Source organism: Falco punctatus, assembly GCF_963210335.1.
Source record: "Falco punctatus genome assembly, chromosome: 1".
NCBI lineage: Eukaryota > Metazoa > Chordata > Aves > Falconiformes > Falconidae > Falco > Falco punctatus.
Window position 1 is genome coordinate 103,813,234 of NC_137580.1, and position 25,491 is coordinate 103,838,724.

Here is a 25,491-nt window from a genome sequence, read left to right on the forward strand (position 1 = left end):
TGTCCATAAGTGATCACTGCAAAACAAGGTGGAGGGGAATCCCTGTGCGTTGTGAATATGGATGTTCCTCCTCCCACCCGAAGGCACTGCTCCCATCCACCAAATGCCTTTAGAAAGAGTTGTGCCATGATCAAAGGGTTCTGTTACCACCTGAACACTTAGGGTGGCACCGGCAGTGGCTGCACGGACTTACAACAGGGTGGCAGGGCTCGGGGGCAAGCGTGGTATGGCCAGCCCTGCCACATCCTCACAAAAAAGGAGAGCACGATGGAAACCAGAGGTCTGGGGGGAAAAAACTGCTTAGCTCTTTTCCATAAAAAAGGGTGAAAGGAGTTTTGGGCATCAAAACCAACCCTGTGAGCACAGAGGGAACACAGCTTAAATCCCTAAGCCCCCTTGAGGCCATGCACTCTCCCTCGCCACCCACCTTTTGATGACAAAATGGATGTTGTGCCTCTCCTCCAGTATCCGCTTGAGTTTGGGGACGCCGTAGGTGCAAGGTCTTTTGAAGGGTATTTTGTCCGGGATGCCAATGATTTCCACGGCCTCGGGGTCACAGGCAATCTTGCGGTACGGGACAGGGACCATGTGGTCTAACCCCAAGGCTTCGGCTGAAAGGTGAACACATGGTTTTCACTTAAACACGCGCTTTTCCTTTTACAGATGATAAAATGAAGGCGTAAAGGCTTGAACTCCAGAAGAGTGAGTGCCTCCTGCCCTCTTCTCCTTTGCTTGTCCTAGAAGGTGAGCCCTGTGAACAGCTCCCCCATGGGAGATGGTACAATGAGGGGACAATGCAGCAGCAAATGCAGCTAACGGTGTCCTCCAGAACCCCCAAATAGGCCCAGCATTGCTCAAGCCAGGGGCAAGCTGGCCCACGTGCGGTCCCCAACCTCCCCGTGCCTGCAGCTGGTTGCTGAGCTATATAACTCACAAGTTGCACAGCACATATATGAATTGTAAGTTGTAAAGCTCATCTATAGCCCATACAGAACTCACGAGTGACACAGCAGGCATCTGTAGCCCATACAGAACTCACAATTGACACAGCAGACACCTATAGCCCATCTATAACTCGGGAATTATAAAATGAATTAAAAAGAACAGCCTGATGGGGATGGCACAGGCAACAAGCTCCAGCCCATCAGCCCATTCCCGAGCAATTTCCCAAGCTTACAGCTGCCCAAATGCCCTGGAACTAAACCAAAAGTGCTGCCCACGGCAAGGGGAGCACCAATGACACCCGTAAGCTGTGCAGGTGGAAAAAAAAGCAGCTGCAACACCAACCTTCTTTTTCCCTGTCACGTTAATGTAAAATGGCCGCATGGCACCGCTCCCTCTCGCCTGCCGGAGCCGGCGGTGCTCGGCTGCCCTGACCCGGTGTGCCATGCTCCAAACCGGGGCTGCTTTACAGCCCAGTTATAAATTCCTCGACGGTGGAGGGAGGGGGGGGGCTCCAGATAGAAATATTGACATAACCTTCAGCAGACACCCAGAGACTGGGAGCTGCTGGGCTAAATGTGTTAGGATGAGAAGGGAGCTCTAGCATATGGCTTCTGCTGCTGTGTTAGGGAACAAAAATGATTGCTATATAATGATATGCAAACCACAAGCGCTGCAGATGCATAATGGGATATTAACTCCTACTCACCATATCTGCTGTTAAACAGAATTTGCACGCACTCCCTAAGGGTGTTGATATCTTCGGTTTCTTTTATAAAACTGTCCCACTTATCTATCAAAACAAAATATAAGAAATAAGGAACTTCCATATGGTTCGTACACAGCAGATGCACTTTTCTCCCGCGAAGCGCTGGGAAACAGGAACAAGACTTTGCTGCTTTAAAAATAATGATTTCCCTCTTCCTGAGTGGATTTTGCCAGGCTGGCAGACAAGGTCTGGGCTTCCCCAGCTCCAGCCCCAGCCCCAAGCAACCTCCTCTGCAGCCGTGCATGTGCAAAGCAGATTCCTAAGAAATGACCCCATAAAACTTCTCAACCCTGAAATGAAAGACCCTCCGGGACACAGCAAACTCAACCTGAAACGAACCTTTGAAAGGTACGGCCGTTTCACAGAGGAGCTTTTTATCTCCTTCTCTTCTTCCCAACTTCCCCACCCGTATTTTTCCCCTTTATTTAACACAGGCAGGCGAGGGTTGTGATGTAAACATGTCAGCATTTTTAGGTTGCATTTCCCTTGGGTGGGGTGAAGGTGGGGAAATGGCAGAGTCCCCTCCCCGTTGCTGATCCCCCCCCCCCCCCCCCCCCCCGGCACTGCTGCAGAATCACACCGGGGTTAGTGGGTTTCAGTTATTTTGAAATAACGCCAAGCTTTCAGCCCCTCTTTGCTGTTTGCAGCTCGGGCAAACGGCTTCACCCAAAGCCGTGCACGAAGCCAGGATGGGCTATCCCAGCCTGCCGGCAGTGCTCGGGGACCAAGCATCACGGAGGCAGCAGGGATGAAGGTCTTGAGGTCTTGGCTGTGATGCTGAGACACACAGCAAGTAGAGGGAATAAATCTTGCCACTGCAGCACCTCCAGCGCTGCCAGGTCCCTGGAGCAGATGGGAGACGGCTGGGGAGCGATGGGGCCAGGGGACACCTTTCCCTAACTGCTGGCTGCTGGCTGCCTCCGGTACCGGAGCAGGACACGGACCTGTCTTGTCGTGGACGATGGAGAAGAGGATGCGCTTGGACGAGTGCACGTTCTGGATGAGAGGACCTCCAGAGACAGACGATTTCTGTCCTGGACAAGAGGGGAGACAAGGAGAAAGGGCTGATGAGAGCCTGACCGATGCTCCGGGCACCCGAACAAGCCCCCGGGTGCTGTCCCCCGCCAGTGACGCTGACCCAACCCTTCCAGCTCTCCTCCATGCACCCTGGCCTGTGACCACCCGCCAGGGTCCTGGCCACACCAAGCCCCCCCATGCACCCCCCTGGGGGGCAGCACCCAGTGTTTCAGGGCAAAGATGGGGGTGCGCCCTGTCGGCACCTCGCAGGCACGCGGGGAGGGGCTGGGGCGGCGCGGCATGGCATGGCGGGGGGCCCTCATCTCCACAGGGGCTGAGCTTTGCACAGATTTTCATCCGAGGATGGCCAAAACACCGGGGCCTGTCCCCGGCCAGCGCCTGCGGGGGGTGGGCTTCACAGCAGGCCCCCGTCTGAGAGCAAACTCCAGGCTATTACCACAGCAGTCGCTGTACTCCTGTGAGGAAGGCACCTTCAGCTCTCCCGCCGGCCTGGGCAGCAGCGCCTCGCCCGCCATGTTGGGCCCGGGCAGGCTGGAGGACACCTCTTGCTTTAGGTCGACGGCGATCTGGGCCGGCAGCGAGACGCCGTACAGAAAGTTGGTGACGGCGACGGCGGAGGGGGTGTCCTGGCCGGGGGGTTTGGCCATGGGACCGTTGGCACCAGAGTCTCGGCCGCCCTTGGAGGCGAGGGAGGGACAGGTCAACTCCACGCCGGGGTTTGGCTCTCGGCTGGGCTCCTCTGCTGGCCTGACGGGAAGGAAGGAAAAAAGAGGAAGAAAAATCAGATTCCTTTGGGTCCCAGGACAAGCAAGGGTGTGGAGGGGGAAGAGCCATGGCTGGGAGGGTGGGACACGCTGCGCCACGGCTGCCCGGCTCTTTGTTTCAGAAATTACAGCCATCACCCAATACCTTGAGCTTCTGCAGCCACCTGGACCTTTTTGTCTTCTTTAAGTGGGGCAGGTTGGTCTTAAGGTACTTCAACGCATTTTTATTAGCTAGGGCAAAGCTGCCTAGCTCCACGGTCCGGTGCATTTAAGGAGTAAAACGATTTGTGACAGTAACAACTTGACTCTGTCTCCTGTCCCAGCCCCCAGGACCCATGGCACCTTCAAGGGGGACCTCAGTCAGCCCAGGGACGAGCTTCAGACCGAGGAAGCCCACGTGCTTCACATGAGACAGGCGGCCGCAAGCTCACAGATGGCTCAAATTCTGCGTGTCCTACTTTTAGCTGTCTCAGCCTGATTTTCCAGAAGTGCCGAGCCTTCAGAGGAGGTATTTGGTAGCGCTCAGCATTTCTCTGAATGGATCCGAGGTGCCGCCAGCCAGGCAGAGGCAGAGGAAATGCGCCTGAAACCACCAAGCCGCTTGCAAAAACGTGGCCAAAATGGGGAACTGGCCCCGCCACAGTCCCCCACCTCCCTCCTTGCCTGGCGTTAAAAACCCCATTTCAGTCTGGGAAGAAGCCCGCAGCATTTATGCTGGAAACCCCTCTGGAGACAGGAAAGCACTTAGCTTTCTGCAGCGGAAGTTTTGGCGGAGACACATAAAGTGATGCGGTTAATGCGCATGTTTACATGCGCTTATTATAGGAACAAGTCCGAAACAGTCTCGAGCCACCTGACACTGATGAGCCTCCAGGCTGGACCCAGGTTTCTGGGTCTGGGAGAGAAGCCAGCACATGGGAAGGACCCTCCTTGCCTGCTCTGCACAAAATCTCTGCATTGTCTGGCTTTGTAACAGCTGCCATCCCAAGGGCTCAGTGCCCTCCCGCCCCTTGGGGATCCCCAAAATTACCTTTTTAGCCTGAAACGGATGCTGTGGCTGTGTTCTAGGATGGCCATCAGGGATTTCACATCGTACTCCATGGGCTTCTTAAAGCTGATTCCCTCAGGCAAGCCAGCAACTGCCAGTGAGCCCGGCTCTTTCAGGAACCTCTCGTATGGCAAAGGGACCACGCTGCTCTTCCCTACAGCTTCACCTGAGGAGGGGACAGAGTTACACACCGATGGACACCTCGTGCCTCTGGCCACGGCCGAGCCAGGCTGGAGGAGTAAACTCAAGAGGCAAGAGATACCAACGGAAACATTATGAGAAGAAAACCTCTTCCTACCTCTGCAGTTAGCATGCACAGCCCTACAAACCCTTTCTAGAAGTGCTAACTAATAAAAAACTCACAAAAGCCAATAAGCAGATGTCTCATCTTTTGGGCTGCACAGTAAAATCCTCAGCTGGGGTCACTTGGCCACAAGCTCACCCCCCAGGAACGCCCAGACGCGTGCCAGTGAGGAATGTGGCTGCTGGCAAGCCAGAAGGGAGCTGAAAGCTGACAAAGGAGGCTGAAGGGCTCACACTGATTTTTATCTCATGTTTACCGAGATATTCTGGGAACCTTATTTTCAGTCAGTTTTCTTATTTTACCTCCTGGAAGAATCAAAAGTACTTTGCTTGCTGTTGCTGTCACACAGCCTCAATACACTTTGAAGGACAAGAAAAAAAACCCAAACCCCAACAGTCTCCCTCCATCCCACCATTCACAGGCAGCACGAACATCGACACATTTGACTGCGCAATTGCATCCAGCAGCACAGGAATCCCACCCGCTCCCCTTGAATTGGGCACAGAGCTCCTCCATGTTCCCACCAGGCGGGGTTGTACCTCTAAGACCAAAATCTCCCCAGGCAGTCGGGAGCAAACTGCTTTCCCTTCCCCAGCAGCAGCAGATGACCAGCGAGCATCACAGCTATACAGAGATTTTCTAAATCAGCTAAAAAGTCCACATGCCCAAAGTGGGGATGCTTAACAGTGCTCTCCAGGCAAGACACCGACAGAAAACCAGTTCCCTCTGAAGAATTTCAAAGAATGGCCAAAACCCTTGAGCTGCTCTCTGTGGAAAAATTACTTTGGAAACCACCCCAAGTCTCCGTGACCAATAAACCTGGTGCTGAAAGCATGAAGCAGAAGAAACAGCCATGCAGGAATGCGACCTGTCTGGCAAAGCAGCGTCCAGATGCAGAACATCTGGTTGCATGGCAAGGTGTCTGTGCCTTCTCCTCCAGGCTGAGGGGCAGGCAGGGGAGATTATGGAACCTTTAAAGAGCTGTGGGATTCCATATTGTTAGTTTTCTTTAAAATCTTTTCCTTCTCTCTTCTTTAAGGAAAAAAACCCAAAACCCACACCAAAAGATCTTACAGAAGCCCTGGAAATCCTTGTGACACCATCAGCCAGTCCTTATTAAAAGTGATTTCTTCAACATATTCTTTGAAGGAACGCGTGATAACTAACGATGTGCGACTTGCATGAGCCATCAAGACTCCTTATAGGCGGCATGGATAATGTTTTAATTAAGCCAATAACAGAAGTTTCAAAACGAACCTTTGAACCACAACACCACGAGTACACTTTCTGCAAGCTGACAGTTTCCCTGCCCCGATGTGCCAGCTCTAGCGGCTTTCCACCTCCCTCCATCACCTCTCTTCGTGATGGGGAGAAGCTCCTGACGCCCACGGAGGCTCCTTATCAACCCAACACTCAGTAACTCCCCAAACATATTTTTATGGGGAACGCGTTACTGTCAAAGTGACCTTCACCAAGCCTCGCGCTGCCGTGCAGAGGCTCACGGTTTAGCTAAAGAGAGACAATAATCATCATTAATGCCTGTTTAATAGAAGCCGGCGGTAATCAGTCATCCTGTTGGCGCAGAGATTACCCGGCTCTGGAGGGAATACGCGATCTTTTTGACTGAGCATTTTCTAAGATTTTTTTGTTTCCAATCCCTGTTGATGGGAGGCGACTAAAAGGATAAAAAAGAAAAAAATAAGAAAGATAACTGTTAATTTCTGACAGTCCTCTTGGTGTTGGAAACAGAATCACCCTGGGGCACTTATTATCTCCTGCGGTATTTCTCCCCACTCAACCAGGAGAGGTTCTTCCCAATGGGCATGCTGAGAGGGGAGCATTCGCCCAGCGGGTTTCACCATTGAGCGGCTCCGGGGTGAAAACAGCTGATCCTACTGAATCAGCAGCAAAGCCAGAACTACACCCAATGCCAGAATTACACTCAAAAAGCAAGAACTACATCCAGTGCCAAAGCTACACCCAACACCAGGGCCAAAACCACCAGCCTAGGGATGCCCAACCTCCTCCTGCTGTGGCAACGCTGGCCACCCCACGTTGGGACCTGGCCAGCTTGTCCCCGCACACATCCACACACCTCACCAAGGTAAAGAGCATCACAAACCCATCCCGACGGATGGGCTGCCTGGTTCGTTCGTGGGATGCACCCTGATCAGGCTTTTTTATGCAATTATATATTTATGGTATGTCATATACGAATAATTCCCACATCCCCAAGAGACCTGCAAAGCCTGGCACTCTCCCAGCTCTGCAGCTTGCAGCGGGGATCCAGCCAGTGCTGAAACACCCTCCCCACGCTGCTCCCTTGGCTCTTCTGCATTGCCCCTTCCTTCCCTCTTGGGCCCAGGCTTTTGAAGGCAGTCAGAGGATTTGATTACCCCCGTTAATGGAAATATCACCTCCAAGTCCTCTAAGTGGTTTCAGAAAACCTCAGTGACTGTCAGTCCCTGAAGAAAGGGATACCATCTCCCTTTTCTGTCTGTGAAGCCCACAGCAGGCGCTGGTGGTGAGCACTGAATGACAGCCAGCAGCAGCAAAGCCTGCGCAGGAGCCCAGGGCAGCTGGTGGGAGCACCCGTTATCCCCCTCCCGTGGTGTGGGAGTGCCTGTTCCCAAAGCCAGCACACAAACAGGGGCAATGCCCGCGTTTCGGGCTCAGGGAGACCCGCATGGCCCCAGCAGGGCTCGGTAGCACACCCCAAATCCCAAATGGTGACGGGGAGTTGTGCCCCGGAAAGCAAAACACCCAGTTCTGCAGCTGGTCCAGCCACATGGCCTGAACTGCCCCGAAGCACCACGCAGGACTAATTCAACCTGCTGAGCAGCGCAGGGCAACGTTGGGGCTCGCCACACCGTTTTCACAACCCAACCTCGCTTTTCCTACCCGGGTCAGTGTGTGGCCCTAGAGGTGCTGCTGGGGGACAAGCCGGGGGCATGGCCTCTACCCCCAACCATGGGGGCTCCAGCAGGGACCTCTCGAGCAAGAAGCGCTGCTGCCGCTTGAGCCTCCACAGATTGGGCCCAGAGGGAGCTCTGCAACCCACTGGGTTACACATCAACAGCCATATGGTCATCTACATTTTAATTGCAGAAGCTTTATTGCTGGGGATGATGCATGTGCTGGAACGGCACCAGCTCGTCTCTCGGAGCTGGGGCTGCAGGGCCGCCTGCTAGAAAAATCATCTTTTTTTTTCTTTTAAATAGACTTGCCAGGGAAAAGGGTGAGAGATTCTCTGCAGAGCCCCAACACAGCGCTTATGAAAGAGGTATTTGTGTAGATGCGGCATCAGGGAAAAAGCTTGAAAATCACCCTCAGGGCATGGCAGAGGCTTCCCCTGGTCGGGCAGCACAGAGGATGCTCCCCTCAGTACAGGGATATTTTTTTTTTGCCCAGTTTGGGGCTGGAAAGTGAAGAAGCAATGGCCAGATCTCATCTCAACACAACGCTAACCCTATGCAGGAGCACGTCCCACCACGCTGCCCCTGCCAGGTGCCTGCTCCCTCGCTGGGGAGCCGGGCTGGGGCCAAAAGCCGCATCTGGCAGCAGCGCTGGGCAGCTCAGCGAGCCCCAGGGGCAATCCAAATCCCCAAATGGAAGCGTGAAGGTTCTTACTATAAAGCACATCAAACACTTCCTCTACCATCTTCCTGAGGAGGTACACGTCTGATCCCTGGTCCGGGGAGACCCTGAGCACACTTCGCCCGCACTCCTTTGCCTTCTTCTGAGCCTCCACATCCTGCTCCTTCCTCTGCTGGACTCCTGCGGAGGTGAGAGGAGAAAACGGGAGATGCTGCCGTGAGAAAAGGGTTTGTGGGCCATGCCATGCATGCTTTCGAGTGGCTGTGAAGCAATCAAACCCACCAGGTGAGTCACACCAGCTTCAGCCAAGGCTGAATGCATCCCTGCCCACCAAACTCCAGGTAAGACAGCGTCTTGTGGGCACCGGGTTCCTCACCGCCCCCACAGCATCAGCAAAGTCCTCTGGCTGGGCAGGCAGGTGCCCTGGGCCTCCCACCCAGCTAGCTCCCCAGCTCGGATGGGGTCACAGCCCCCGGCAGCCCTCGACGTACAGGGGAAGGTGCTGGCATGGGCAGTGGTGCCAGCAGCGCAGCTGGGAGTGGGGTCGGTCATCCTGTGTGTGCCCCCCCCTTTCCTGGTTTTACCCTCTCAGCTGCACTGAAACTGTTGTGATTAATTGGGCAGCACATTTCTTTTCTCTGGTTTCAATCTGCTTAGCCTTCAATCTCTCAGGAAAAGAAAATCCGCCTTTCTTGGAGGCTTTTTTACCCTTCAGCGTCTCGTAGCTCAGTAATACCAGCTATTTCCTGCTAATTTCCCCCATTAAACCTCAAATAAAGCATATCTTCAGCAATGACTTCCTTGCATCTCTAAACGTACAGAAAATTAAACACTACAAGTGCATTATTGCTGTTCTATCCAAAGCAATTCGCAAGGGATTTTCGGTGGCGAAGGACTAATTCCTTCATCATCCTCGACAGGCTCCTGCCAGTGAGCGGCCCTGGATGCTGCTGGGTGCTCAAGGAGGGGATTGTGGATCCCTCCCGGGAAAAGAGCCTGTGGCTGGGACATCGCTGGGATGGGGGCGAGAGCAAGCTGGGGCACCCACAGAACTAGCCATAAGAAAGAGGACAGCCACCCAGGCAACCTCTGGCAAGCTCTGCAGGCCTCCAACAGCACAGGGACACGGGCCCTGGAAAACTTTTTTGAGGTGTTTTACCAAGGTGGTGAAACACATCTGCATCCACACCCTCCCATGAGTGACTCTCCCTCCTGGCTGCGCGCTAACTCTCCTCCATTGACATTAATCCTGATCACTGTCAAGTCCCCTCGTGCATCAGGAAAGGCTGAGCCAGAGGTTCAGATAAAGGAAGGCGTTCAAGTGAGGTCTGCGCACCCAGAGAGATAAGAGGCTTCTTACATCTCCCAGAGATGTCTGTTTTAGATTATTTCAGATCCTTTCTAAGGGGGCAGCTAGACCATAAATCAGAGGCACTTTCAGGGATGCTTTCCACTGCGTGCCAGTTGTAAGAGCTTTACGGAGCTGAGCTGAGCCTGGGCCATTTATAATTCAAGACAGAGTTATCACGTTTCACCCTGTCTCCAACATCAGCTGCTTCGCCCGAACCCCATCGTCACGATTATGTGCTTTCAACCAGACGTGACCATTCCATTTTGACAAAGGTGTAAATGAAACTAAAGGAGAGGGGAATCGGGATCTAATGTCAGGCACCTTGCCGCAGCACAGCGGTAGGTCACTGCCTAGGATATATGTATATATAGTTCTAAAAGTGAGATTTGCAGATGGTCACCAATATTGTGAGCTGTAGCAAGACACAGGTGGCATTTAATATCTATGAGGGAGCTCTCTCCCGCTGGCCATCCCGCTGCCGCTCACGGCCGGGGAGAGCTGCCTCTCACAGGTGGTGGGAAGAAGAAGCAGAGTCAACCGTGAATGCAGGAAACATCCCCAAAATGCCTCCCGTCCTGCAAAACGCAATGCACCAAAGCAAAGAACAACTAACAGCGGCTGTCCTGGCTGCGAGTGCGTGGCAGAGGTGGCAGGCAGCTGCCCGCAGCAGGCAGGACGGGGGCGCAGAGCGCAGCCTTGGCAGGGAGACGCTCCTGCAAAGCTGTGGTGGCTCACCCCGCACATGTGTGGTGAATAACCTGAGCAGACAGCGACCCTGGCAGCTTTACAGCGCTCATGTTTTCACTAGAGCAAACCCTTCCTGAGCAATCTCTCCAGTGGATTAAGCACCAATATGGTTTCCATCAACACGGTGCGTGTGCACACACAGCCAGGTCATTTCTCCCCAATGACATCCCACCATGGGCAGCGTGTGCGAGCAGATGCAGGACTGGGGTCCCCCCAGGTCTGGGGTCTGCCCCCCCCCCAAGCCAGATCCCATTCCAGCTCCTGCACGGAGTGGGGAAAGCAGCAGCTGGCGTGCCGTGGCTGACACCGTCCAGTCCAAGAAATGCGGGTCCCCATTTACAGCAGAGGTCCCACCTTCCCCTCAGCTCCCAGGCTGTTTTCAGGGAGCTGGGACAGAGGGCTGGGTGCCAGCCTCACCACATGCAGGGCTTCCACCAGTCACACACGTCCCTGGTGTCTCTGATCTGAGACCGGGGAGACCACAGCTCCTGCTCAGGGCTCCCTTTCACCCCTGTTAGCCCCTCAAAAAAAAAAAAAAAGCAACTCCACAACCAACGTTCCCAGCTCCCAAATCCATCCCTGTTTTTCCAAAACCAGGAAAAAAGCCTTGGCTCAAGAAAGCCTCTCTGGGGGATTGTGAGGACAAACTATTTCTGCTAAGTCCCCAAAAGCCACTCCAGCGCACTGGCCGTGCTGCCGCAGGCTGAGAGCACTGGGGGAGCAGAGCAGCCATCCAGCCCCATGCCATCCCAGGGATGCTTCGGAGAGGCGAGCTGGGGCGCACGGTGCCCCCCCTGTGAGGGAAAAGGCTCTGGCCGTGGTTCCCACACGCTTTCTCCATCACTTCCACCACTGCTCAGCCCCATGGACAGACAGCAGTGTGGTGCCCCCCTGAACCACAACGTCTCCGTGCGCAGGGGGGTCCCAGCTGCCACAACTGCAACACCAGCCTCATTACGGGAGAAGACCGTGCTGGTGCGGATACTCACGGCAAAACTTCTGGAAATCAGCTTGCAGCTCCTTGCGGGTGCTGAGGAAGACCCGTCCCTTCTCGGTGCCCACCACGAAGGCGCTCTCCTCATGGACAGCGATGCAGGCCACCTCTGCGTTCAGCTTGGAGAGCGCCGAGCACTGCAGGGAGGCAACCAGGTCAAAGCGGCTGTGGGAGCATCCCTGCTTGGCACCCCCCTGCCATTTTCCAGTGGGATTTTTTGCTTCCCATCAAAAGATTCCCCCATCAAAAGATTCCCCCATCAAAAGCAATGTTCTGGATTGGGTCAGAATTTTATGGGGTTTATGACATCCCCAGCAACTTTACAGCTCCAGAAGGGCATCCAGCTGCACTGTGCTTTGCTGGAAAACAAGAACTATTTACCCATCATTTCGCTTCACTTTTTCCTATCCTAAAAGTAAACATTTTATAGTATTTCTTTAAAGGAAAACATTCCTGTAAAAAAAAAAAAAACACCAACCAACAACAATTTGTATTTTTCCACCGGCTCTAATGAAATAAGGAGCACGGGAATCTTATTTCAGCTGCAGAACACTAATATGGTCAAAGTCTGGATTAGTTGAACGATTCTTCTTGTACAGTTATGCAAAACATTAAAGAGATGGAAAAGACTTCCTCCATTAATCCATTTTATGTAACATGCGCTTCCTGCTCTACATAATACACATGTATATGAGTTTTTATTATTATTATTTTTTATATTATAAAAGTTATGCAGTGCTGGCAGCCTGAGTCATATTCCCATAGCTATAGCACTGACACTATGAAGATGCTATCCCCAGGTCACGATTTAAATGGGTGAAAGGGGGGGGTTTCCCATCGCCAGTCCCAGTTAGACACATTGCCTGCCCCTGGCACCGTGGAGGGGCTGGAGGGTGCTGGCAGCCAGGGAGAGAGCAGGACAGCAGCTGCCCAGGGACCAGCTCCCCCCGAGCTACCTTCAGCTCCCTGCACACATTTCCAGCAAGCTTGAATTGTGTGGGCTTAAACCAGTCTCTATACTGGGTCATTTTAGCTCCTGCTCACCTTCTTCGAGAAGGAGGTATTGAATCACATCGCCCAAAATAGATATTTTTACGAAAGCACCTTTCAAAAACCAGTAGCAAATGAAAGCATTTTGTTCAAAGAGCCCAATACATAAAAAATAAACACAAAATCTAAGGGATGTGAGAACTGGAGGCAGAACAAATCCAAACCCTATGCCCGCTTGGTGACACGCATGTGGCGCCGTGGTTTATTTATCACACACGCAGGCAGCCAGGATTCAGTGGGTGCAGAGCCTGGTGCTGGTGAAGTGCTGGGATAAAGGCTGAATTTCAGGAGCAGCCTGGCCCCCTGGCCCTGGTGTAAGCACCTAATGAGGACTGCGGTATAATGTATATTCGTTAAGAAGCCAAACTATGATAACACAATTTGCTGTACAGGATGGCATGTATATAAATCACCAAAGCTGCCTGGGGTGGGTCAGCGCTGGGGAACCTGCTCCTTAGTGGGGCGGTGATGGTCAAAGAGAAGGAAATTAGTAGGAGTGAAAAAACCCTACCTGCACAGAGAAGACAACACATCCAAGACAAAAATATTAAATGTGACTTGGCTTTAAAAAGGAAGGGCTATTTAGCACGTCGCATTGCATTAGACAGTTGTTACTACACACCCACTTTCCCTTCTTGATCACATTCACAGTTAAAAATAAGATTAGCTCTGGTCCACGAGACTTAATCCAGACAGTTATCTTGTTTATGTAAGCACGGCTGACTTAGGCAAGGTTTCCACCGGGAATTCTACGTCAAAAGATATGAAAGTTATTTTCTTTGTTCTCGGAGATAAAAGCCATTGTTCTCCTGTTGTGTAAAAGCTCACGGTAACATTGGTAAAACATCAAGAAAAAAACCCAACCAACCACCCTACATTCAGTTGATACCAACATAAATATTAATGGGAAAACAATACACATCTGAGATTAACTTGGGCTGACTTTATGATCCTTACGGCTGTCAGGGCAGAAGAGGATTTTTATTTCCCAGCTCCAGCAACTCCCTGGGCTTTCTGGCAGTGGAGGCGAGCGGGACGAGCTCGACAGCGCTCCTGCTTCAGCCCTGCTCCCAGCCAGCCCCATCACAGGGAGGTGAAAGGATGGAGGGGGACGGGAGCCTTACCATGGAGTCTAAGGCAGACACTAAGCTGGTGATGATTTCGTCTTTCTGGGGAAAAACCATATTCCACTGGTCAGCTCTGGAGGTGCCAAGCGTCACGTCTAAAGGCTTCCCTGCCAGGGCCATATTCACCTGAAAATAGGAAAAAAAAGATTTTTAGATATGCATCCCTGTTACTAATGGAGAGCCAGTGCTGAGCATCACCAGTGCAGCCCCGTCACCAGCGTGTGCCATGGGCTACGGCGCAACGCTGGCATAGACAGAGAGGAAACTGAGGCACTGAGAGAGGCCAGGGCCAGCCCGAGCCCCATGTTCCCCACGTCTCCTCTGCTAAAGGCAGCTAATTGCAGACGCTGCTGAGCCATAAGCAAACCCCAGAGCCAATGCTGTGTGTCCCAGCAGCGGCCAGGTCACCTCTGCCCTCGGGTCTCACCCCTGGGGAGAATCCACCACTGCGTGGGGCGTGCTGGACGCCTGCCTGGTGGGACAGCCCGGCTGAGCAGGCTGCGGCCGTGCCGAGCTGGAGGATGCCATGCTAAAGCAGACACGGAGCGCTGGCGTGCCGAGCTCTGCAGGCAGCAGAGAGCAGGGGGTGATGCATGCGTCCCCGCACAGACCCCGTGCTGGCTGTCCCCATGCCGGCTGTCCCCATGCCTCCCTCCCCATACCCTGGGCAAAAGGACAGCCTGGCAGCCAAAGGTTTCCCTGAAATGGGCCAAAGCCACAGGGTGCTCTGCCTTCACCCCAAGGGAGAGAGGCAGCTCGTGGGGAGGGGCTCCACCATCACATCATCCCACCCGCAGCGCCTGGGGGACCGTGCTGGTGAGAGCAGGACCGGGCAGTGCGCAGGGACCCTGCACCCAAGAGGGGCTCAGCCCCAGGAGCTCCACCCTTCACTGCAAAACGGGGGAAAACAGGGAAAAATGCGTGCTGGAACTGCACCAGGTCCCTGCGCCCTGGTGTGCCCATTTCACCATGACACACAGCGATGCTGGCACTGCAGGGGAAACTGAGGCAGGGGCTTGCCCCGCGTAAATCACCCCACTCCCACACTGGGGCACCCACACCTGATACAGCATCACTCCCCAGCACCCAACACAGTCCCTCCCAGCTATTGCCCCTCCACCTGTAGGGCAGCGTCCTGCTGCCCAGCTTTAATCCTGCGAATAAAGGGTGGCAAATTAGCCAGCAACACTCAGGAGCCACTCAAACCAGATCGTAAATCATGTGCTCACAAGCGGATAAAAGAGGCTGGAGAATTTCTAACAAGGCTAGACGGGCAGGAGCCAGGGAATATGAATGAAGCTGCCTGCACATAACTCGATTTGCGGCTCAGTTGATAACCACAGCCGCTCAGCCCTGCTGAAAACGAGGGGTAAAAGTCAGCAGCAAAAACCCAAATTCACCTTCCCGCCCTGGTCTGCACCCGCGTCCAAGCAGAAGGAATCTGCACGCAAAGCAGGGCTGTGCTGCCCCACACAACTGGGGAAATGGGGGAAATGGGAGGTTTGGGCCCCAAACAGCAGCACCCCCCACCCCCGCCCCCCTCACCCCACCCCCCCACCAGCATCTCTAGCATCTCTGCAGGTGCCTGAGCATGCTCAGGGCAGGGGTTTTCTTAATGAAGCTGATGGACAGCTCTTCTCCCCCAAGATCTTGGGGGAAATAAAACCAGAACCAGGCACCAGCTTGGCAAACAAAGCAGGAAACTGAGCCCATGGTCCTGCAGCCTAGGTGCTACCGCCCTCCGGCACAGCCCCGCTGACGTCCCCACGCTGGGGACAGGGCTCTGCCAGGCACCTCCAGCATCACCAGGATTGCAGCAACGCAGGAAATGATCCACCCTGCTCCAGTCCTGCGGTCTGGGCATGCACGGATGGACGGGTGGACAAGGGACCACTTCACATGCAAGCTCCCGAGCAGCTCCCTGCACACAGCCCTGCCAGCGCACAGAACTCATGATTCCTTCTTTTAATCAATGCCGTGTTAATAAGCGGTGCCTTGTCGCAGCTGGCAGGGAGCAGCACGGCAATGGCAATGCCGGTCCTGAGCCGCCGGTCTCCTGGCTCCCAGGACACCAGGCAGCTGCAACCCTGGGCTAGGGACCAGCCACCACCTGGGGGCTGCCATCGGGAAAGGACCCAGTCCAGGGTGCATCATAATGCCCCCACAAGCACCCGCTTGGAAAACAGCCTTATTTGGATGCCCACACGTATTTTGGAGTGCCCTAATTATTATCAAATATGACTGTTATGACAGGGATGTTCTTGCCACTTTCCAGTGGCATTTTGGAGAACTGGTCCCGGCCTCGGTGGGGCTGGTCGTGGCCCCTCCGAGACCTGAAGCTGCACCAACCTGCTTGGCCATGGCCTCCCACGGAAAGCAAGCGGCACTTACGGGGAAGAGATGCTCCTCCCTCAGCTGCAAAATGCAAAGCCACAAGCTGGATCCAGCCCCAGAGGGAGAACCAAAGGGAAAGCCCAGGATAACATCAGCGGGAAGTGGGGCAGGGTCCCTCACCTACTCCCTGCTCTGCAGAGACTGGGACAAAAGTAATCCTTTTCACCTGGCTGAGGGTTTCATAAAAAGGGAGAATCACTCAACAAGAAAAAAAATTATAATAAAAATATGACCCAAGTAATACAGCAGGACTTTAAGGGATGGAGGGGACAATATTCCTGGTAAAGCTTTTAATCATTTGTGGTCACGAAGAGCAGTGACAGCAGATTTAGAAAAGGGGGAAATAAAAGGGATGAAAAAAACTTCACGGCAAGTGCTAGGCTTATACAAATCAAATTAAGACATACAGCTTGAAGTTGTTTGTCTAATCAAAGGGAAAGTAATCTTTAGGAAAACTGGGGTAAACCATTCTTATAGCAGTTAGGGCCGGCAGCAGGGAGCGAGGTGGGTAGGATGGGTGCAGAGCATTCCACTCCTTCCCAGGACTCAACATGCCCATCCTGCTGAAATCCCACCCCAAGGCATCCACCAAGGGACGAGTTCCCCCTCCCAGCCCACAGTGGGGGCTCAGCTCCGGCCCCAGCCCCATCCCACCTCCTAGGGGCGCAGGGTGACTCAAAGACTGTCACACTGCTGTCATGGGGCCAAAGCAATGTTTGCAGATTGGTTTTATTTTTATATATAAGAAACAAAATTATATTTTATTTTATTATTATTGAATTATTTCCCCCTCTCTCCAGAATGATTCTTGCAGGGATAGGATGAGCAGTGCAGGGACAGGGGTGCTGCACCATAGGCAGCACAGGATGCCGTCGCCTGCTCGGCTCTTACAACACCTTCCTCGCCTCCCTTTATAATCCTGGGAAAGATTAGAAATTTGGCCCTGGGGGAGTTTCGCTCGTGAATCACCTGCGCAGCAGCAAAGGCAAACCCAGGCGTGTGGGGAGGCTTCCGAACCCCTGCAGAAATGGCAGCAGTCCCCCCAGCCCCGTGCCCGCAGCAGGCGCAAACCCTCTCCGTCCCTCTGACTGCTGCTGCAGGGCAGCATCTCTCCCCAACATAAACATCCTCCCGTCTTGCACGCTGCATCACCATTTCCAAAGCGTTTCGAGAAAACAAAACAGTAAAAGAAAAAAACGAAACCAAAACCAAGCCAATGACAACCCCCCCAAAAGAAATTTCTAAGCAGAAAACTGTCTCGTTATAGCCCTCAAATTATAAACAGGTTCAATTAGGAGAAATTGAGGGGAGATGACTGTGAGCCAGCACGGTGCGGCTCCAGCATCGCCTGCCAGGCTGGGGCTTGACTCATGGCAAAGACAGATGCTGGAAGCTCCCAGTATTGACTTAAGGATGGGAGACCTTCCATCTCCCTTCTTCTTCCACATCTTTTCAAGCCTTACAGTGATTTCCACCCCCCCACTACCACCAGAAGCACCAGCATCTTATTTATTAGGCCGAGCTGGTGTTTCCACACGGCCACGGCAGAACTTGGGGAAGGACCACCACTGCCATCCTCCCCACGGCTTTCACCTTGGAGCGTAAAAGCCTTATTTAGCATAAACCCCCCAAATCCTGTTCCCCGAAGGAAGCTGGGCGCTCATCAGGGACTCACAAAACTCAGATAAACTTCTTGCTGGCTCTCCCCATGCCCATCACTCCTCTGGGCCACCCTTGCCATCAGAAAAAAAACCAAACCAATAACCCCTTTTTTATGTATTACCCCAGTGCAGTGAGAGACACCATGAGATGGGAAGAGCCAAATGCCCAGGAGGGACCAAGGACATCCTACAAATGTTTCTTGTTACATTGACTTCTACCAATACTGGGTATTTTTTTCTACCAATACTGGGTTTAAACCAATTCATTTGGGCTTTTTCCTGGAGGTCTATGGCACCTTATAAATGTAACCCTGCCAACTTTCACCACATGAAGCATCTCCTGTAACAAGGAGCTGGTGAGGACACCAGACCACTCAAAACCACTGCAGGGCAAATCATGCAACCACCGGTGCCCTGACCCAAACCCGTAAGTGCCAGGTGGGTGCTAACAGCTGCATCTTCCAGCTCAGCCTTAACCACCAGCTGCATCCAAGGGTGACAAGCTGGAGGACACCGGCTCAGCCACAGGACCGAGGTCTGATGGCAAAAAAACAGGGGAGCAGCATGGAGAGCCCCGAAGAGATGCTACCACTGCTGCTTTCTTGCCCTACGGACATTACAGCATCACCACCACGGAAATCCCCCTGTGCGCCCGCCCGGGATGTTTATAAAGCCTCCAACCGCATGGGCTGGCTCCCAGTTCAGGGAGCTAAACAGGAATTTAAATTAATGAGCTTTGACTGTTCAGCGTGGCGCGGGTAGGGGGAGATGAGGGAGACGGAAAAGAATCAAAAAAACGCCCATTGTGCCAGTCCTGGCTGCAGCTCCACACAAGAGTGGCTAGAAATTATCTGCTTATTCCTTTTTCCAGGAAAATTGTGCCTGTTGCTTCAGCAGTGCCGGTGAGACCATGGGAAGCCCAAGTGAGCCAGCCCCAATTTCAGCAAAACAGTTAAAAAAGGAATATAGATGATATAGATATATATATTAGAGGTAGGTCTTGAGATGGATTTTGGGCTATTTACCTCCCCGGGAAGAGGAGGGACAGCCTGGGGTACGTTAGAGCAGGGGAAAGCACTGCTCGGGGTGGGAGACTTTTGAAGGAGGTATCTGGGCTCCAGGGCCACCCGAAATGCTCGATGAGCCAAGGGGACACTGGGCACCACATTCAGCTGCCTCCGTCCCCTGGGAAGCAAGGGAGCAGGACCGGCACCCACAGCCCGTCTGGAGGGAGGGCAGCCCCTGCGTGTGAACATAACGATGACCCACATGTAACGATGAGACGACAGTGATTGTATTTGTAATTGCCTTTTACTCCAGGAGGGCATATTTAAAGGGGATTTTTAAAAATTACACCGGCTCTGGAGGATATTTAAGCAATTAGCCCTGGCTATCATTAAGCATGCTTTAAAATCAATCAGGAGCCATCCTGATATGAGCCAGAGGGACAAATAATGTCCTTTGCTAGTGCCGGGACAGCAAGCAAGGGGTCTGCCCCTGGTGTCCCCATTGAGGACATCGCTTTGGAGCAGGACCCACACTAAGGGTTATCTCCCCACTGAGGCAGGGGCAGCAACTCGGAAGGTATTTCTCTGTCCCCCTCCATCATGGAGACTTTTGAGGTCCCTTTTTCAGCAGGTGGCTGTTAGCAGCGAGGTGCCCAGCGAGCACCCCTGGAACCCACACAAACCACAGCGAGGCAAAAGCCAGGGGTAGGGACCACGCTTGAATTTCATCTTGTAGGTTATTTTTTTTTCTATTCGCTTCCATCAACACCAGTATCTGCAGAACCAGCCAATATACCGAAGCTGTCTCGGGCATGGGAGCACCGTGGCATGGCCCCACGCTTACTGAGTAACTGGCCTTGCAGTTTTTGCTGCAGCAGTGGAGATTTCTGCTCGGCATGGGCAACATGCTCACGGCAGCATGGCTTCAGCCTACCTGTGCCCCCCAGCTAAACCCTAATCCCACACACCCAGCTCAGTGCCCGCCTCTGGCCGCTGTGGCTGCATCCTTTCCATCCCGAGCTGGTGCGGGGCAAAGCCACACAACTCCCACTGCGGCGGTATATTGCTTCATTAGCGATGCTTCGTTAGCAGGCGGTTGGTGAGCTGCACATTCTGCACCGATACCAGTGGTACAGCAGATAACTGTGGTCCAAGGCACTCACAACATGCCCAGAAACACCCTCAAATGTCTAAACACCCCAAAAAGCCCTTAGATTCCTAATCCCTGCCCCATGCATGGGTGCCCCTGCAGTACAGCCCTCCCAGGGCAGGTGGGGGGGCTCTGGGTTCTGGGGGACCCCAGGTGCCACAATGCTAACGCACCCGCTGCAAAAAAGCGTCTGCTGAGGACACATCTGCATCCCCCAAAGGTGGGTGCCGGTGCACCCCCAGCCCCATAATCTGGTCCAACTGCTGCCCCATAACTACTGCCAAATCTCTCCCCACATCCACAAACTCCCCCCATTATTTTTTTTTGGGGGGGGGGGGAGGGGGGGGAGATGCTACTTTTCAAGCTGATACCTTTTTGCAAAAGCCTGAGAGCAGCAGAGCTGGGAGGCAAACAGCCTCCGGCACACTCCGGGGCACCTGACTGCTTGTGCCCACACACCCCTTGTGCCCGCAGCCCTTACCTCGCCAGCTCTCTCAGACCCCCGTATTTTTCCCCCAACTCCTTCCAGCCAGGTAGTACCGGGCAGAACACGCTCCCACCACCGGACACCTCCTCCCCTGTTTTATTTTACCGACAAAACCCAGGGCACCTGCTGGAAAAGCTTCTCACGTACACCCCGGCACCACAACATCCACCGGCATCGCCGCCTCAGCTCTGCTTTCCCAGATAATCTGGTGCCCGCTGTGGTTTAGTCCCACTTAGAAAAGAAGCAAAGAGCAAACCGGGGGCTCCCGCGGGGGACGCGTCCGCTGCATGAATTTAGCTTTCCCCCCCCCAACCAGGGCGTTGCATTCTGCTGCCGCCTTGGTTTTCTTAAGCCTGGCCTAGGCGGGCACACAAATATAATAGAGTAAAATTACAGTAGGGCTTCTGTCTAGTGCAAAGAGAGACGGAGCGGGATCAAGTGCCCTTCAGAAGCTGCATCTCATCTCCCCCAGGATAAACACTTTCATGTCACGGCGGCTGCTGGGGGGGATCGCTCTGCCTGCGGAGCTCGAGCAGCACAGCTTTCAGCTCTAGACAAGTTTCCACGCCGCAATCTCGTGGCAGGCAGGCACAGAAGCTCTCGCTTCAAGCAACTGCCTCTTCATTTATTAAAGAAATTAATAAAAAAAAAAAAAGGCGGGGGACAGGAGGAAGTAAGCATTAATCCAAGCGTTCCCACCATTGCAGGGGAGGGATGCTGTGAGCGCTGTGCACGGAAAGTGGCCGTGGCTGGTGGCAGCGAGGCCGGAGATGGACTTCACGGTGCCCAACGGGTGAGTCAAGGCACCCAGCCATGGGGACCTGGGTGCCTGCGTGGCTCCCCGCGTTCAGCCTCCCTGCCCAGGGGGATGCCCAGCCCCAAAGCCCGGCCCGTGACGGGGAGCTCAGCACCCCTTCCCACATCGGAGCAAAGCCCGTGCTTTGCCGTTCCTAGAAGAAGCAGCGGGCAGCGAGGGCACGGAGCGGCATCCCACGCGCCAGGGCTCGGGTTGCACTTCCCAGAAGCGGGCAGCCGGGGAAGCCAAAATTAGCAGGCGACTAATTCTGCCCCTCGGTACATCCCCTGCCCCTGCACCACCGTGACTGCTGCTTATCACCAGAAGATGCCGGCAAGCCCTTGCCTAGAGAAAAAATGAGATGAAACGAGCCCAGAAGCCACAGGACAACTTGCAAGGCAGGTCTTGGGGTTGCACCAAGCTCAGTCCCCAGGCCTGTATCACCTCACCCCCCCACATCGATACCCGGGTCCAGCTCTGCACACCCCAACGGGCGCTGGGGCAGGGAAGGCAGGCAGATACAGTTCCCAGCCTCCGGTTCAGCGCTGTAAGCTAACGCTGGGGTTATTTAAAGCCCGAGTTTTAGCAGCATTCAGCTACTGGTTGCGTGATCAGGATAAAAAATCGCAATCCTAATTCCTGGCCCCCCGGTGCCTATGGCAACTGGTATCCGTCTCCTTGGAAACTAATCTCGTGGTATTTGAACAATGTACCAAGGGCCTTTAATCTCCCAAACACTGTAAATCTTTATTCTAGCCTGCTCTCCTCCTACCCCAAGAGCCAACATAAAAAGCCCGTTGTTTTCCATGAAGTCACCAAGAGCCTAACTTGAATTTTATATTACACAGACACATCTTTTTGCTTTTTTTTTTCCTTCCCTTTCGCCCCCCCCCCCCAAATTAAGGAAAAATCCCATGTTCACGATGCCCACAGGTGCACCAGCACTGGCCCCACACCACAGTACAAGGTTTGCTTTCTCTGAAAGGTGCCCAATGCTCTGTCCCGGCTATCGCCTCAGTTGGTGTGCCCACCTTGTATCTGTCTAACCACGTACTGCTCCATGTAATAGTAACAAATAATGATAATTCTGAATTATCTAGCAGAAAAATCCCCAAACTGCAAATAGAGAGAGACGCAGTGCCCAGGCAGGGGGGGCATGAGTTTGCAAGGGCTCAGCAGAGGATGGCCCAGCCTGGTCCTCACCATGAAAGCGGATGCTGGCGTCTTGCTCCACAACACTCAACCCCAAGGTTTTATTCTTTTACAAAGCTGCCGTTGATGGCACTGATCCCCCCCAACCCCTGACTCCAGCCCATGGCCACCACTGCTCAGCACCGGCCTTCTGCTCTGCCCAAGGAGGTCCCCGATAGAGAGCTGCTACCTAATCTCATTAGTTTATCCCTAATATTTCTCTCTGGCTATTGGTGTCTCAGTGTCGAGTATTCCCTGTGTTTCAGGATGGGCTATTTGCTAATCCCACGCCTGGATAAGAATATAATCTCCGCCACATAAATAAGCTCAATAAAAAAAATAAAATTACTTTCTAAGAGGATGAAAGGAGGCTTGGAGATGGGAGCATCCCACGCCCTGAGCTCCCCGCTCCTTCCCTCTCCCTTCTCCCTTATTTCATGGGATGGATTGGAAAGGCAAGAGCAGGTCCGGGGTCGCCCCAGCACTCACCCACTGCCCCAGCCCGGTGGCGGGGACCACGTGTGCTGAGAGCCGGTGCCGCTGTGCCCTGTCACCCATGGCCTTGGCGCCTGCCCAGAATCGGGCATCCCACGCAGGCAGGGGACTCATCACCGGCAATGGAGGAGCCTTTGCTGAAGCCGGGCACACAGCCACCCCTGCGTGACCCTCCAAGGGAGCCAGCAGTGCCACCTGGAAGGGGGAGGCTGCCGGCAGCTGCTGCCCCAGCCAGCCTGGATCCCCATTTCCTTCCTGGGCAGCCTCTGGCCATGGCACCAGCCCCGAAACCGGCTGTTTCTCATGCAAACCCCAGCAAACCCCGCCATTACTGCGGCACCATCACCGCCGGCTGCCAGACACAAACAGCCGCAGGTGCCGCATGGCCCCCACCCAGCTCAGGCACAGGCATCACCCTCCACTGGGAGATGATGCGCCAGGAGCCACCGGGTCCGGCCACGGACACTCTGGCTTCCCTGGACCCTGGCATCACAACCAGCATCACGATGGCTGCAGCGCCAGGTCCTGCTGTGCTGCTCCAGCATCCCAAGAGCAGCATCCCGGTGGCTGGGGGCGGCCCAGGGGCTGGTAGATTCATGCACCTCCAACGTGTCCCCACCGGTGTCACCGTCCCTGCAGCTCTCATGGGGAGATTCGCTGGTGTCTAATACAGCTTGGGTGCGCACCGTACGATTTTCCCCCGCCACGTTCACCGGGGCTCAGCATTTTTGAACACGGTGCCCTGAGCACAGCAAGCAAACTCTGCTGCGCTGGGTGGCAGCCACCCAGCAAGGAGGGGACAGGCAGACAGACGGATGGGGACAAACCCACACCCAGAGACGGTGATTACACACCCATGGGTGCCAAACTGCCAATTCCCTGGCGACGCCTGTGCCCCTTGGGGCTGTGGGAGCTGCCCACGTGCATCAGTGCCTTCACCTGGGAAGGGCGATGCAGCATCCCGGGGGGTTCGTGGTGGTGCTGGGTCCCGCCTTGCCCGGGTGGTGGGATTTGGGATGCGGTGGGGTGGGGAGGCAGCAGGCGTGGGGCGGAGGCGTCGGGAGCGGCTCTGATAGCCAGTGATTGGAGCCATGACTCAAAGGCTGCCCTGGGGAGCCCTGCAAGGACTGCCCCGGGCTGGCCAGGATCTGGCCCTAAACTACAGCCAGGCCCTCTCCCACACGCTGCTGCTCAGGGTTACGCCGGGACAAGGTGACCTGGCCGCTGCCACCTCCTCCCTTCTGGGCTGTGCCGGTGCTCAGGCCCCAGCATAGTGGCCTGGGTCAGCATTTCCCTTCCCCTGATGCCTCGACCCCCCGAAGCACACAAGCACCTTCTTGCACAGGGGAGAGCTGGCCTGTGACCAGCCCCAGCTCCCACAACTTTGGAGGGACGCCGCCCGCCTTGACAGTGGGCCAGTTCAGCTCACCGACCCCCAGCCGACCAGCCATCCCCACGCCACTCACCCCACACCCGGGCAGCCTAGCAAGGGAAATCAGCCAGCAGAGGGGTACCCCAATACCAGCAAGAAGGGGCCCCCAGGGGTGCTGAGCCCCAGCCCCGAGCCCCCACGGTGCTGGCACTGCCACGACCACGACACGGCACACGGGCACGAACCCGGCGCAGCCTGAGGTCTCGCAGAAACACATGTTCCCCCCTGCTAAATTCCGGCTTAATTCTCATTTCCATTGTGTTATGAAACACATTATCTGTTGAAACTAAGTCAACAGTTGTTTGCATTTACGTGTAAACACAGCGAATATTAGGAACGGGGCCAGCATTATATTTGCATACGAAATGCTGCCTGCGCTGCCCTCTCTCCCTGGCTCTTCTCCATCCCTGCAGTTAAAGACACCAGGATGCAGAGAGACGGTGAAACCCAAGACAGGAGCAGCCTGAGAAGCAAAACCCCCTTGTTTTTTCCCTCTCTATTTTTATTTCTGTGCAGCAAGAGAAAAAAACCCATCCCTTTAAACCCACGTAACGCACCGACACGCACACCCCCTTCATCTTGGGCCCAAACCAAAACCGCTTCAAATTCCCAATGATACGCATATCTTATCGGGCCCGCTTTGCATAGCACATAAATATTTATTTGCTTTTAATCCTGCAAAGCAAACCTGCCTTGTGGCACATTTCCCTTAATCGGCAGCTCCGGCGCCCGACGAAGCACCCAGAGAAGCGGCGTCCCAGATTCGGAACCTGCTTTGGGTGTGAGGGCAGGGAAATCAGCACCCAACGCCCAGCACCCAGCGCCTCTCGGGGTGCATGGGGCAGGTTCAGGGGGTGCTGAGGCAGCTGGAAGGCACCCCGGTTCCCCGCCACTGGGGAAAACAAGAGCTTGGCTCAGACACCCCATAAATAACAGAAAATAAATACATGTGCGTTGTGGTTTGGGTGTCAGAGGTGGCTCAGTGCCGGTGTGGCTCTGAGATGGTGATGCTGCCAGGAGAGGTGACACCAGGGGTGGGGACTGGCCCCCCCAAAAAAGAGATTTTGGGGGCTGAGCACCTTGTCATGGGGAAGGCAGAGGGCACACAGTTTAGTTTTTGGGCTCGCAGCTTATTTTTTGCACTTGG

The 25,491-nt window shown here is 54.3% G+C and overlaps 1 protein-coding gene across 14 annotated transcripts in view; it reads right to left on the reverse strand.

Moving 5' to 3' along the window:
* Positions 1-25,491, reverse strand: part of GTF2IRD1 (GTF2I repeat domain containing 1) — a 79,030-nt gene that overhangs the window by 40,552 nt on the left and 12,987 nt on the right. For 13 of the 14 annotated variants that reach the window (XR_013923655.1, XR_013923656.1, XM_080364820.1 and 10 more), the window contains exons 2-9: positions 13,729-13,857; positions 11,550-11,691; positions 8,496-8,642; positions 4,544-4,727; positions 3,186-3,496; positions 2,656-2,745; positions 1,652-1,735; positions 428-611 (exon numbers count right to left, since the gene is read on the reverse strand). Coding sequence is in view for 12 of the 14 variants with exons in the window: in XM_080364820.1 (XP_080220946.1) it covers positions 428-611; positions 1,652-1,735; positions 2,656-2,745; positions 3,186-3,496; positions 4,544-4,727; positions 8,496-8,642; positions 11,550-11,691; positions 13,729-13,857 (1,271 nt within the window). In the remaining 2 variants the exon portion in view is untranslated. The remainder of the gene's footprint in view (positions 1-427; positions 612-1,651; positions 1,736-2,655; positions 2,746-3,185; positions 3,497-4,543; positions 4,728-8,495; positions 8,643-11,549; positions 11,692-13,728; positions 13,858-25,491) is intronic. The other variant, XM_080364816.1, reaches the window with a different exon arrangement.